Source organism: Rutidosis leptorrhynchoides, chromosome 1 (assembly GCF_046630445.1).
Source record: "Rutidosis leptorrhynchoides isolate AG116_Rl617_1_P2 chromosome 1, CSIRO_AGI_Rlap_v1, whole genome shotgun sequence".
Taxonomy (NCBI): Eukaryota; Viridiplantae; Streptophyta; class Magnoliopsida; order Asterales; family Asteraceae; genus Rutidosis; species Rutidosis leptorrhynchoides.
Window position 1 is genome coordinate 528,766,303 of NC_092333.1, and position 14,615 is coordinate 528,780,917.

Here is a 14,615-nt window from a genome sequence, read left to right on the forward strand (position 1 = left end):
GTCAATTTCAGAGTTCGAACCTCTCATTTTATATAAAACCATTTCGAACGTTTTGTGCCGTATTTATAGTTCGAACCCCTCATTTTATAAAAATCTATTTCGAACATTTTGGGCCGTGAAATGCACAATCGACCAATCTCTTGTTCAAATAGACTCCACTTCAACCATTCGACCAACCTCTTGTTCGAACTCCTAGATCGAACACACGTACCACTCAACACATGATTTACATTATTAATAATTTGACCTAGTAGTAAATGTTACATGTGTATAATATTGAACTATTTACATTAATCTACCACTATATACAACATGGTTAAACCTTCAACCTCATGATAATTGTAACCACGTACCGCCAGACCAACTACCATATCATTCAACTATCTATTTGAAATGACCTCTCAACCCCGACCCGATAACAAACATGATTGACATTTATTTATATTTATAATTTATAATAATAATAATAATAATAATAATAATAATAATAATAATAATAATAATAATAATAATAATAATAATAATACGAATACTAATTAATCTAATAGTTGAATAGTTCAACTACCTTATTGGGTAAAATTGTTGACAAAGACCGTAGAAAGCGAATTACACAATTCGAGTATTTTGACCCATATTTCTCAATTTGGGTCCAATATATAAATAAAAACATATGGCCCACTATAAGATCTTCCAAACAAAATAATCCGTAGTTTTTTTTTTTTTTTTTTTACATTCTACGTCTCTAAATTTTCGAGACCGACCATGCATATTAGATATTGTTAACGTACATGTATGAGTTGTACACAACGATTATTATTTATTTGTTCACCAATTATTCTTTCGTGCAAGCATTTAAATCAATTATATTATATTATTTGAGTTTTATTTGTTAAATTATAGTAAATTAAATTATGTGTGTTTTTATAGGTTTAACTTAATGTTTTTTTAAATTAATTTTGTCAAATACAATACGAGCAGTGGCGGAACTAGGATTTTATTCACCAGGGAAGAAAAAAAATTAAAATCGTAGCAATTTTTTGGACAAAATATAAAGGTTTGGGGCAAAAGTTGAAAAATTATGGGCAAAATTTGTAGGTTTTGGTGAAAAAAATATTCAATGGAGCAAAGTCAAAAAATTCAAAATTTTCACACTGAATAGAGCACGCCGCTTGCCCCAAGTAGTTTCACCACTAAATACTAATAGTAATATATTTTAACGGACACATATAATTTCATGCAACAATAATTCGCGGCTCAGCCGAAGCGGCCCTGGCGTAGTTATTAATAACTACTGTAATATACAATTACGCATACATATACATATTTTACATATTGATATTGATGTTAAAAACTCTTTGTAAACCTTTAATCACTTGTGTGCTCATCGTTATCCACTTCACTGCTGGTGTCTGAATACGACTTCGGTTAGGTTAATTAGTCGGTTACACACTTACACTATTACAATAACTATACGCTGTTTCTTTCTTATACTGTAGTTCATAATGAATGTTATATGTGTAGTATTTTAATCGTTATTACTCTCGTGCATATTTAGGGCTTGCTCCGAACATGACTACCGATAATCCGAAAGTCTGCACAGTTTTTATTACTGTATTAGATGATCAAATGTTTTCAATTATGATTAATCCAAGTGTATTGACCTTTTATAGTTATTCCTATCATTAATCTTTTGTTTATGCATCCAATTGATGCTTAACTAAGTGAATTGAGCTGCGCAATAATGCAATTACTGTAAAATTACGTTGTAGTTGCTATGTTATTATATGAAGATATGTTCTGATCTGGTAGTTATTAACAGTGGCGGAAGCAGGATTTTTCTTCACCGGAGGCGAAATTTTTTTTTAAAACCGTAGCAACTTTTTTGGGCAAAATACGGAGTTTTTGAGACAAAAATTAGAGGTTTTTAGGCAAAATTTTGAGGTTTTTGGATAAAATTTGAAGGTTTGTGGGCAAAATTTGAAGGTTTTAGGGCAAAATTTAGAGAATTGTGGGCAAAATTTGAAGGTTTTGAGGCAAAATATGTAGGTTTTGGGGCAAATGGCTTTTGGGTTTGGGGCAAAATGAAAAAAATCTAAATTTTTACACTAAAATTTCGAAATCGACTGGGGCGGGCGCCCCCCTGCCCCCCCTCTAAATTCGCCCCTGGGTATTACCCCCTCCGTCCCAAAATAATTATACTATTTTGACTTTTGAACCGTTTCCCTTTCTCGATTTATGACTTTTGATATTTCTGTTTATGTCGTATAATATTTGATGAAATTCGTAGAACGATCTGGGTTTTTAACGCGTTCTTATAAGTTGAAAAGAAAGACTTTTAATAGTCAAAATGTGACAACTATTTTGGTTATTTTGGGTGATAAAAGTTTTAAGGCTTGATTGATTGAGGCTCTACATAAATTACTTAGTGATTTAGCTAGGCTAGATAGTCTTATTGTGTATTTCAGTTCTATAAAGTTTGAATCGTTAAATAACAAAAATTGACGTTTACTTGTTCCCGGCGTTAACATCCTAGTGTTTTGATTGTACTATTCAGCGTATTCATGGCTTGACATATTTTTAGTTGTAACCTGTTGCTGTTTTTTGCCTTACTGGTTATGTGTTTGATAGTAATAGTATGATTTGTGATGTACTTTTTGTGCACATTGTACTCATTCATTTTTCAACTTTCAGATGGAAGCCCTAGAACTGGCGCCTGAAATCAGCACAAGTCTTCCATCAGAAATCATCATCGAAATCCTATACCGTCTTCCAGCTAAATCTGTTGGCCGTTTTAGGTGTGTTTCGAAGGATTGGCTATCTCTACTTTCATCTCAACAGTTCATCAAAACCCATCAAAATAAAAGCAACCAATACCACCTCATATTTGTCTCGAACCCTTTTATCTCTGTTCCACATATCAACAACAACAACAACAACAATACTTATTCCCGTTTCTGCAATTCACATTATTCAATCCCATTTCATAATCTTCAAACAACATTACCCTCCAAGATTCTTTCAGAATCACATGTTTCTGACCTTTCATTCCGTGGTTCTTGGAATGGCCTCATGTTGCTGTTTGGGTTCTACTCTACTTTAGGCTACGATAAGTTGGTGATTTTTAACCCAACCACTAAAGAGACCATGCGATTGCCACATTTCCCATATGATTTAGCATATAAAAACTTAATGTGTGGATTAGGTTATGATTCGTTAACTGATGATTACAAGGTTGTTACCATCTATAACCACAAGAATGACAATAGCACACATCTCCGTCTTTATAGCCTTAGAACAAACACTTGGGCACGATTGAGTGATTATCCTTATACTTATTACGAGTGGATGCAATTGTCAGATGTTTGTGTTATCGGGTTTCTACATTGGGTAGCTAAAAGGGGTTCGATTATACAGGCAATCGTTGCTTTTAGCTTAACAGATGAGAAATTCAGTGAAGTGCCATTACCTAATGATTTGGATATTACATTTGATGATAATTGTAAACTTTATGTTCTTGGTGGGAAGCTTGGTATATTCTTGAAATCGAGAGGTGAGGTTTGGTTGATGAATGAATATGGGGTGAAAGAATCTTGGACTAAGATCATACTAAATGGGTTCAGCAATGTGTTATATCGACCAATGATTTTTTATTTGAATGGCCGAATTCTGCTAGTAGGCTGCAATCTAGTGTTCATATAGGATATTGAAGAAGGAAGATTTTGTGAACATATTAATACTTCTTGGAATTTGAAGGGTAAAGTTATACTTGGTATCTATGTGGAAAGCCTGGTGTCACCAATGTTAAATAATATAAAATAAGAGATAAAGCACTTGGAAGAGTGAGAAAGTCCCTGCAAGTAGAAGCATGCTCAACAAAAAACGTTTATGTCCCTGCACACTTCATCTAGATTAGTGTTTCCACATATATTTTATAATTAGTCCCATTCTCTAGACTAAATATAGCTGTTAGATTCTTAAGTGTATAAAACACACTTAAGCTCTTATTTGTAAAATACTTCTCAGTTTGAAATAACTGAATCAATTATCAATAAACATTTTCAGATTATCATTTTCATTAGAAATCATGGTATCAGAGCTAATGGTGTAGATCTTGGATCATTACACTCATTTTTTAGCTTCAATCATCTACCTTGTGTTGGTTAATTGATTGGTGGTTACAATGTCAACTGAAGACAGCAGCCATGACCAATCGGTCAACTCAACGAATCAAGACTTAGCAACTCAGTTAAGCAACCTTCTCAAAAACAACCTTCAATCTCACTCAAAACTTTCTGATAGCCTGAAAATAAACCTTGCCCTTAACAATCAAAATTATGCGTTATGGGCAAGGATGATTAAAGTTGCAATAGGAGGAAAATCAAAATCTCTCCTTAACCACTTAACCACTGTTGCACCAGAAACAAGTGAAGAAGGGTATGGACAATGGGAACAGGATGATTTAGTCGTGTTCTCATGGCTCATACAAAATATTGAACCCACTTTGGCCAGCAACCTGACCGAGTACCCCACAGCAAAAGCCCTTTGGGATGCACTGATGGTTACATATAGCAGTGGAAAAGATAAACTTCAAAACTTTGACCTACATGTAAAAGCCAATGACATCAAACAAAAAGATCAGTCACTGGAAGACTTATGGATCACGATGCAGGGTATTTGGGGGGAAATCGACAGGCGAGATCCAAACCCAATGAAATGTGCTACTGACATCGTTATATACACCAAAATCAGAACAGAACAGAAACTTTTTCAGTTTCTTAACGCTCTTGATCAAAATTATGATACGATTAAGAGAGAGCTTTTAAGGTTAGATCCGTTACCGACACCGGAAGAAGCATACGCAACCGTGAGGAAGGAGGTGGCTCACCGGCATATCCTTGGGCAAGCCAAAAATGAGTCAAGCCATTAAAGGATTGCATCGGGTCTCGTTGCAGCTAACAAATCAGAACAACTAGGGCAAACCGCCAATCCTTATCCTCACCGGAACAAATCGTATCCTAAAATTGATAAATCAAAATTAGTTTGCACCAAGTGTGGGAAAAAGAGGCATACTAGAGAACAATGCTTTGAGATCAAAGGATTTCCTGAATGGTGGGTAAAACCGGCAAAAGGAGCGGCGGCAGTAGCTGAACCACCACCAACCACCAACCACCACTGAACCAGAAATCGGATTTGGAGGCGTGGCTGCTAAAGCTGAACAAGGTAAGTTTTCAAAACCCTTTCCCTCTTTATTTGATGATAACAACATAGATAGAACGAATCTCAATCTAGGGCAGAGAAATTTTATTCACAAGCAATATCTAGGAGATAGAGTGGTTCACGATAACGATAGGTGTACAGAAAAAATAAAAAACCATCACGTGAATAATCTATTAAATATAAGAGTAAAAGATAAAGTGGTTCACAAAAGGTATATAGGAAAAAGTAAAAACCACCACGTGAATGACCTAGGGAATATAAGAGGATCATATAAAAATCTTTGTTCACCAACGGATAAGATAGCATACTGTAGAAAAACGGATCCAAGAGGAAATAAAGGAAATGGGCATGTTAAGTCCAAACTAATTAATAAATCAAATAATGGGCTTAAGGTTAAAAGTTTAGTGAACTCAAAAATAAAGGTTCCTAATAGAAGCCATAAGACTAGTAATTTACATGGACCCGAACCCACTATTCCTTGCTATAATAGGTACTCCGCGTTGACTAAAATAAAAGGTGATGAGGTGTCTCAATCCGAAGCAAATGTAGCCTCAAAAGTTTTTAAAACTAAATCATGGGTACTTGATTGTGGGGCCACTGACACTATGACGTTTGATAAAAATGATATCATTTTTAAAACTAAACCTAAAAAGGGTAAAATCCAAACTGCTAATGGTGAGATTATTCAAGTTGAAAGTGGCGGTACTATTGAAATTTCACCTACGATTAAACTACCTAATTGTCTATATATTCCAGCTTTGTCTCATAAGCTGTTATCGGTAAGTCATGTAACAAAAGAACTAAATTGTAAAGTCCTAATGTACCCAACATTCTGCATCTTGCAGGATATCCGGACGGGACTAGTGATTGGACGTGGCACTGAAAAAGGGGGGCTATATTTTATTGACGAGGTTTCCCAAGATGGCACCGTGTTACTTTCTCACGGAACACCTACGAGGGAAGCCTGGTTATGGCATCGGAGATTGGGACACCCATCTGTTGGCTATCTACGTTTATTATTTCCTAGTTTATTTCCTTCTAATGTTAATTTAAATTGTGAAACTTGTATTTTGACAAAGAGCCACAGAAGTACGTTTAAACTTTCTAATACTAGAAAGGATGCACCTTTTGCTTTAATTCATTCGGATGTATGGGGGCCCGCTCCAATTAATGGGGGGGGAAAATTAGATATTTCGTTAGCTTTATTGATGATTGCACTCGGATGACATGGATCTATTTTTTAACAAACAAATCAGAGGTTTTTGAAAAATTTTGTCACTTTTATAAAATGATTCAAACCCAATTTCACAAAAATATACAAATCCTGAGGTCAGATAACGGGGGGGGGGGGGGGGGGGGGGGGGGGGGGGGGATTCGTTAACACATCAATGAAACTTTTTTGCGAAGAAAAAGGGATTATTCATCAAACAACATGTGCTCATACACCGGAACAAAACGGTGTAGCCGAAAGAAAAAATCGGATACTCCTAGAAATGACTAGAGCTTTAATAATTGAGTCCAAGGTTCCAAAAAGTTTCTGGCCTGAAGCACTTGCTACTGCAACCTACCTCATAAATCGGTTACCTACTAAAGTTCTTGGCACAAAAGCCCCTAGGGATGTCTTGTCTCAATCTTTTACGCTCCCGTCCTCACTTAATCTTGAACCTAGAGTTTTTGGGTGTTCGGTCTTCGTTCACATTCCAAAGCATGACCGTACAAAACTAGATCCATGTGCCGAGAAATGTGTTATGGTGGGATATGGTGTAAACCAAAAAGGCTATCGATGTTATAATCCAAAAGGACGAACAATCATTACTACAATGAACTGTGATTTTATTGAAACTGAATACTTTTACAATAACACCCAACTCACGAGTGAGGGGGAGAGTGAGAGTAATGACACTCTAAGTTGGATGACATGGGTACCACCTCAACCACTAAACACCGAGCCAATTAACCCCGAACCAATACCAGACACCGAACCAATACCAAACCATGAGCCAATTGAACCCGAATCAATACCAAACCATGAACCTATAGAAACCACTGACACCACCTCAAATAATGATAATCAAACCCAAGTTGAACAAAATTCCGATGAACTCACCCAGCGATATGTCCTTCCTCAAAGAGCCAATAGAGGTGTTCCACCGAAACGATACTCACCAGAAAAAGAGGCGCAAAGATCTAGATATGTCACGACCCTACTTTTTCCGTTATCTTTTTCCGTTAATTATTTAACGACCGTTAACTGTTAGTGTGCCACGTCATTTCCATGACCTATATTATTATTTTTGTAATAATATATATATAATAATTATTATGTGTTATGTGGATATATGTATTCATATTTTAAATTACACGTTTCTACGTTCCGCGGATTTCCATCCGGCGAATCTTTTCGGTTTTTAAACCAACGATCGAGCTTTCGGGATTTTTAAATCCTAAATATTTTAAATATGATATTTTAAGGTCATATTATTATTAGGTGTATTTATATTTATTTTTCGTCGCGCGTTTGTTATCTCTCCGGATTTTTAATCGCGTAAGTGCGTTTTCGCGTTTCGGGCTTCGTTCGGGATTCCGGGCCACAAGGAAATTAACATTTAACAATTTTGGACCCATGGGGCCCACCCCCATGCAGTTTTCGGCCGAACCCCATGGGGAGGGGGGGAGCCTTTCCTTGTTTCCATATTTAGGTTATTTAATTTTATCTCCTAATTTATTCCCTAAACCTAAAACCTAAATTTTATCTTTTTCTCTCTTCTCCCTCTCCCATTGTCGACACCACCACCACCAACCTTCATCATCTTCATCAATTTTATTGCTTGGATCTTTAATTGGCTTGCATAATCGGATTCCTCTCGTCGTTCTCTACGCGATCATATACTTTGATTCTTGATTAGGGTATAAACCCTAACCCTAGATCTTTTCATATTTATTTATTTTTCTGTATTTTGATGTAATATGATTAGTATGATATGTATAAGTTATTGTATTGTTGTTTGAATGCGTAGAATTACTCGTTTGTTCATGTTTTCGGTTTGTAAATTTTGGACAGCAGTTTGTGTCGTATATTCTGACCATATAACTGATATGAATGTTAAAATAAAGTACATAAATGAGTTCCTCTCATCAAGACATTAATTTTAGACTCCGGATTCATGTCGTTTCGATTCCCGGAGCCCTAGATACGCTTAATTTGGTTTTTGTTAAAGATTGAAAGGTGTTCTTGGCATGAACAAGGTTGGGTCCGACTTTGTGACCATCCTTGGTGTCTTTAGGGTGTGTTATTTGGTTAGGACTGATGGTGAGACGAATATTCATGTTCGGGTCACCTAAATCCGAGCCACGGTTCACCCGTTTTGCCCGAATTACTGTTTTGAGTAAAATGATTTCCCAATTGAAGTCATGGCTGATATGCACGACTTAGGGACTGTTCTTGGAGTGTTCTTGAGTTCATAAATGTGTCGGGTGGTTTGAGTAGGTGAAGTTACATATGTGGCTTGCCCGAAACCGACACCCGGGGCTCAAGATACGACCCGGCGAACTTTTAAATTTATACTTATGGTTAATGATTTAACTTATGATAAAAATTTATGGATTTCATTATTAAATAAATTACTTATGTTAAAGAAGTAATTATTTTATTTTAAGACTTTTAATATAATTATTTATTATATTATTTAATTATTAATTATAATTTAATTAACATTTTAATTAAACTTATGATTAGTAATACTTTTATTATTAAAGGAAAATACTTATGATAAGTATTAAATTTAATTATGAGAAATTATTAAAAGACTTATAATAAATATTAAATAATTATTTAATTATTATAAGACTTAATTATTATTTAATTATGACTTAATTATTAAAAACTTATGATTTAATAATTTTAATTAGAAACTTATGATATGATTAATAATTCTTTATTAATTAATAATACTTATGATATGATTTAAAATTTATTATAAATTAATAATATTTATATTATGATTGACATTTAATTAATTAATTAAATACTTATGTTATACTAATTATAACATTTCAATTTATATTAACTTTAATAATTCATTTTATTTAATTAAACTTATGTTAAGACATTATTATACACATTTGACTTTAAATAACATTATAACCTATGTTATTATTATAACTTACACTTTTAAAATTAATGTTGACTATGTTTGACCAAGGTTGACTTTTGAGTTGACTTTCGGTTGACTTTGACTTTCAGTTGACTTATGTTGACTTTCTAAATAAGGAAACTTTCCTAACTTCAAAACTTTCTAAAAATAGAACTTTCTAAATTTGGAAACTTTCCAAAAATAGAAACTTTCCTAAAATAGAAACTTTCCTAAAATAGAAACTTTCCTAAAATAGAAAACTTTCCAAAAATGGAAACCTGCTAAAAATAGAAACTTTCTAAAAATAGAAAGTGTGTGTCCTTATGCTGTTCCAATCAAACCGATGCTTGCTGAGTAATGTTCTATGCCTACTTGCAACATGTACAATAGCTATCATACTAAGACTTGGCCTAAGTTAGTTATTTATTTCGACCTGCTTTATTTATAGGTCGGCGTTGTGATCTTTCTTGATCACTTTACTTTACGTGCTGTTCGCTTGTTTGTGAGATTTCTTCAGTTGCTATTTAAGGTGAGTTATAGTCCCGTTTTTACATACTTTTCAAAGTATATTTTTGGGATGTGATTACATGCAGATTTTTATTTACGTTTAGACACAAGTAACAGTTAAATTTAATTATTCATTGTGAGTTGGACAAAAATATTCCCTAGTCTGGTAACTGTAATCATTGGTTTCTACCGGTGAACGCGAATCCTACGGATAGATCTATCGGGTTTGACAACCCCATTTCGAGCTAGTCGCGCTAGCAATTTATAATCGGAATGTTTAGTACTTCGTAATTTGTTGTAGATACACTGTCCAAGTGTATATTTTTATTGTGTTTGGCAAGGGTAAATAAAGGGTTAAGTGGTTACCAGGTGGCTCATTGATAATGGAATAATGTTTAATGTTTTCTAACATTTTTAAATCTTGTGGTCTAAAGTTTACTTATTTATTTAAACCTATAATTCACTCAACCTTTGTGTTGACAGTTTACTTGCATGTTTTCACAGGTACTTGAGTTATTTGATGCTTCCGCTGTCGTTAGAAGAGTCTGCATGCATTTGGGCAGATTTTATGAAACTATTTATGAAACTTAAGTTTGCATTCTATTTTGGATAATTTAAATTGTGGGTTTGTTGGCAATGTTTTGTGTCAACTTTTGGTTTCATATTATGGTTGGTTGGTTTTCAAACTACTTAATTTGGTTTGTTTCCTTTTTGGGGAACATTTTGAAATAAAAGAATGCAACTTTGTTTATTTAATTCATTTAAGTCCGATCAAGCTATGGGACCAACTGACGGATCCGTTAAGTGTTTTGACGGGGTCGTCACATGTGGTATCAGAGCTCTGGTTGTAGGGAACTAGGCGGTCTTAATGTGGTCAACCCGTGGTTATTAGGGTGCATTAGAGTCTAGTCTACAGCCCGACCATTTTGCTATAGCATTATTATGCATTTCATTTCGTATAAGTTATATTATTAGCTTTCATATCTTTTGGTATATGGTTTGCGGTTTTGCTGTTTGCAGATGTCGACTTCGAGCGATAACTCTGTTGCTGCTCCTGCTCCACCGTCTCCTGCTAGACGTCGTGCTAATCAACCGGAGATCGATGATCCTGTTCATTACTATTTTTCTACCATTACTCATATGAACCGGGCTTATAATGAGGTGACACGTATTAACGCCCTTAGTGATTGTTTGCGCACCTTGCCACATAATGAAGTTATGGACGAGATCCGTGCCGACATGCGTAACTTTGTCACTTTCAAGCATAGGGTTGAGGATGCGAACCGCAAGCGTGATCGGGAAGTTAATGCTAAGTTCGAGGCTCTCGAGAGCACTGTTCGTGTGTTGAAGGAAGAGTTGGATGTTGTGAAAGGGAAGTTGCGTAAGTATGAGGATCCTGCTGAGACTCATGCTGGACCAGCTTATCACACCCGCTCTAAGCGAATGTGATGTGATTATTCATATTGATTATCTATTTCATCAGACTTAATGTCCTTTTTATACATACATTTTGGGTTATGTACGGCGTTTTGCCGAGGATTTTATTAAGATTTTGTTATGGGATATTTTTTTTCATTATGTATGGATGGTTATTTTTATGACATCTATTATCATTATCATGTTTTATTTCTGATGTTGTGGCTCTTGGCATGTTATATTATGCGTAATATATGTTCATGTATGTTAGGTGCTATGTATGTTGTATGATGTTATCATAAAATATGTATGCATGTGATGGTTATTTCTATAACAATCATAACTGTCATGTTATTACTCATAGTGTTAGTTGACTAATATCTTAATGATTAGTCTTTTCGTGTTTTGATCTATTCCTTTATGACACTAGTATTATTCTTGGTACTAACGGATGTGTTATTCTATTTTGAAGATCATGCCTCCAAGAGAGTCCGCTGAAGCGCGTATGCAACGCCTGATCAATGAAGGAATTGCTGCTGCTATGGCAGCAAATGCTGATGTTAACGCCAATGCGAACAACAACGTGGGATGCTCCCACAAAACTTTTATGGCTGGTCGACCTCAAGAATTCAGTGGTACGGAAGGACCAATAGGGCTTACTCGTTGGTTCGAGAAGATCGAATCTATTTTCAGGGTCAGTCGGGTCCGTGAAGAGGACAAAGTTAGTTTCGCTAGTTGCACTCTCAAGGATAGTGCCTTGACATGGTGGAACAATCTGGTTAGTAGTTTGGGAAGCGATGTAGCTTATGGTTTGGCCTGGAATGATTTTAAGGAAAGATTGATCACCCGCTATAGACCTCGGGGTGAGCTTAAGAAGCTAGAGGTTGAGCTCAAGAATTTGAAAATGCATGGCACCGAGTTAGATGCCTATGAACGAAGGTTTTTCGAGTTAACTTTGCTGTGTCCTAGGGTTTATGCGGATGAGGACCGCAAAATTGAGGCTTACATTGATGGTTTGTCCGAGAAGATTGAACACGGGGTTGAGTCCAGTGAACCCCAGACTATTGAGGCAGCTATGTCTATGGCCCACAAACTTAATGACAAAGTGTTGAGAAGAAGCAAGACTACAGTTGTTGAAAGTAGTGGGGAGGTTGTCAAGAAAGCTGATAATGGGAAACGAAAGTGGGATAACAACCGCAATCAAAACCAACATCAGCAGAAGAAACAGGATACCTCAGGTGCTAACAACAGAAATCAGCGGGTGTGTCCTCGTTGCTATAAAGTTCATGATGGTTACTGCACAGTTACTTGTAAGAGGTGCTCTAAGCAAGGGCACATTGCTAAAGATTGTACAGTGCTTTTGCCGGGGTCTGCTACTCCCGCGACTGGTGGTAATAATAATAATGTTGGTAATAGAGGTGGTAACGGTAACGGTAATGGGAAATCGAATAATGGAGGTAATCCGAGGGTTTGTTATGAGTGTGGGAAGCCGGGGCATTTCCGAGATGCTTGTCCCAACAAGAAGACTGCAGAGACTGCACGCGGCCGAGCGTTCAACATTAATGCTAAGGATGCGGAGGAAGATCCTAAGCTTGTTACTGGTACGTTCTCAGTCAACGATTTATCAGTTTATGTTCTATTTGATTCAGGGGCTGATTTAAGTTTCGTGTCGAGTAAATTAAGTCCGAGAATCAAAACGCCGTTAACTCTATTAGACAATACTTATGTTATCGAAGTAGCTAATGGTAAGGAACTTACTGCTAAGACTGTACATCGTAAGTGTAACATTAATCTGGGTGGTAGGGATTTCGAGATAGATTTGATACCGATTGAACTTGGTAGTTTTGATATTGTTATTGGTATGGATTGGTTGTCCGCGAACCGTGCCGAGATCGTCTGTTATGATAAGGCTATTCGTATTACTGATGTGATTGGAGAGCCACTGATGGTCTTTGGAGATAAGAAATGCACACAGTTAAACCTTATTAGCTGTATGAAAGTTCGAAAACATCTCCGTAAGGGCTGTCATGCTATCCTTGCTCATGTTGTTGATCCTAGTAAGGAAGTAAAGAACGTTGATGACGTTCATATTGTTAGGGATTTTCCCGAGGTGTTTCCCGATGACTTACCTGGCCTTCCGCCGCAACGCGCGGTAGAATTTAAAATTGATCTTGTTCCCGGTGCTGCTCCTGTAGCACGTGCTCCTTATCGTCTTGCGCCTTCTGAACTTCAAGAATTGTCAAGTCAACTCCGTGAGTTGATAGACAAAGGTTTTATTCGTCCTAGTTCGTCCCCTTGGGGAGCTCCTGTTCTGTTTGTTAAGAAGAAGGATGGTTCTTTTCGTTTATGCATTGATTATCGTGAACTGAATAAGCTCACTGTTAAAAATCGTTATCCTCTTCCGAGAATTGATGATCTGTTCGATCAGCTTCAGGGTTCTTCTGTTTATTCAAAAATTGATCTTCGTTCTGGCTATCATCAGTTGCGTGTTAAAGAATCTGATGTTTCAAAAACTGCTTTTCGCACCCGTTACGGTCACTTTGAATTTCTTGTTATGCCGTTCGGATTGACAAATGCACCTGCTGTGTTCATGGACCTCATGAACCGTGTGTGTAGACCCTATCTGGACAAGTTCGTTATTGTTTTCATAGACGACATTCTTATCTATTCTAAGAGTGATGAAGAGCACGAAGAACATTTGAGGTTAGTGCTTGATTTGTTAAAGAAAGAAGAGTTGTACGCTAAGTTCTCTAAGTGTGCTTTTTGGTTAAGAGAAGTTCAGTTCCTTGGTCACATTGTTAGCAAACAAGGAATACAAGTTGATCCTGCTAAAATTGAGGCGATTGAAAAGTGGGAAACCCCGAAAACTCCTACTCAAATTCGTCAGTTCTTAGGATTGGCAGGTTACTATCGAAGGTTCATCCAGGATTTCTCTCGTATAGCGAAACCTCTGACTGCTTTAACGCATAAAGGGAAAAAGTATGAGTGGAAGGATGAACAGGAGAATGCTTTTCAGATTTTGAAGAAGAAATTGACTACCGCTCCGATATTGTCTTTACCGGAGGGTAATGATGATTTTGTTGTTTATTGTGACGCATCACGACAAGGCTATGGTTGCGTTTTGATGCAACGAAAGAAGGTTATTGCGTACGCATCACGTCAGTTGAAGATTCACGAGCAGAACTATACAACTCATGATTTAGAGTTGGGGGCCGTTGTATTTGCACTTAAGATTTGGAGACATTATTTGTATGGGGTCAAGAGTACTGTGTACACAGATCACAAAAGTCTTCAACATATCCTCGATCAGAAACAGTTGAACATGAGACAACGAAGATGGAT

General features: G+C 36.3%; 1 protein-coding gene across 1 annotated transcript; it reads left to right on the forward strand.

Moving 5' to 3' along the window:
* Nucleotides 1–2,691: 2,691 nt before the first annotated feature.
* On the forward strand, nt 2,692–3,699 carry LOC139842128 (F-box/kelch-repeat protein At3g06240-like). Its single transcript, XM_071832307.1, has one exon. It carries the CDS (start codon nt 2,692–2,694, stop codon nt 3,697–3,699), a length of 1,008 nt encoding a protein of 335 aa, XP_071688408.1.
* Nucleotides 3,700–14,615: the final 10,916 nt, after the last annotated feature.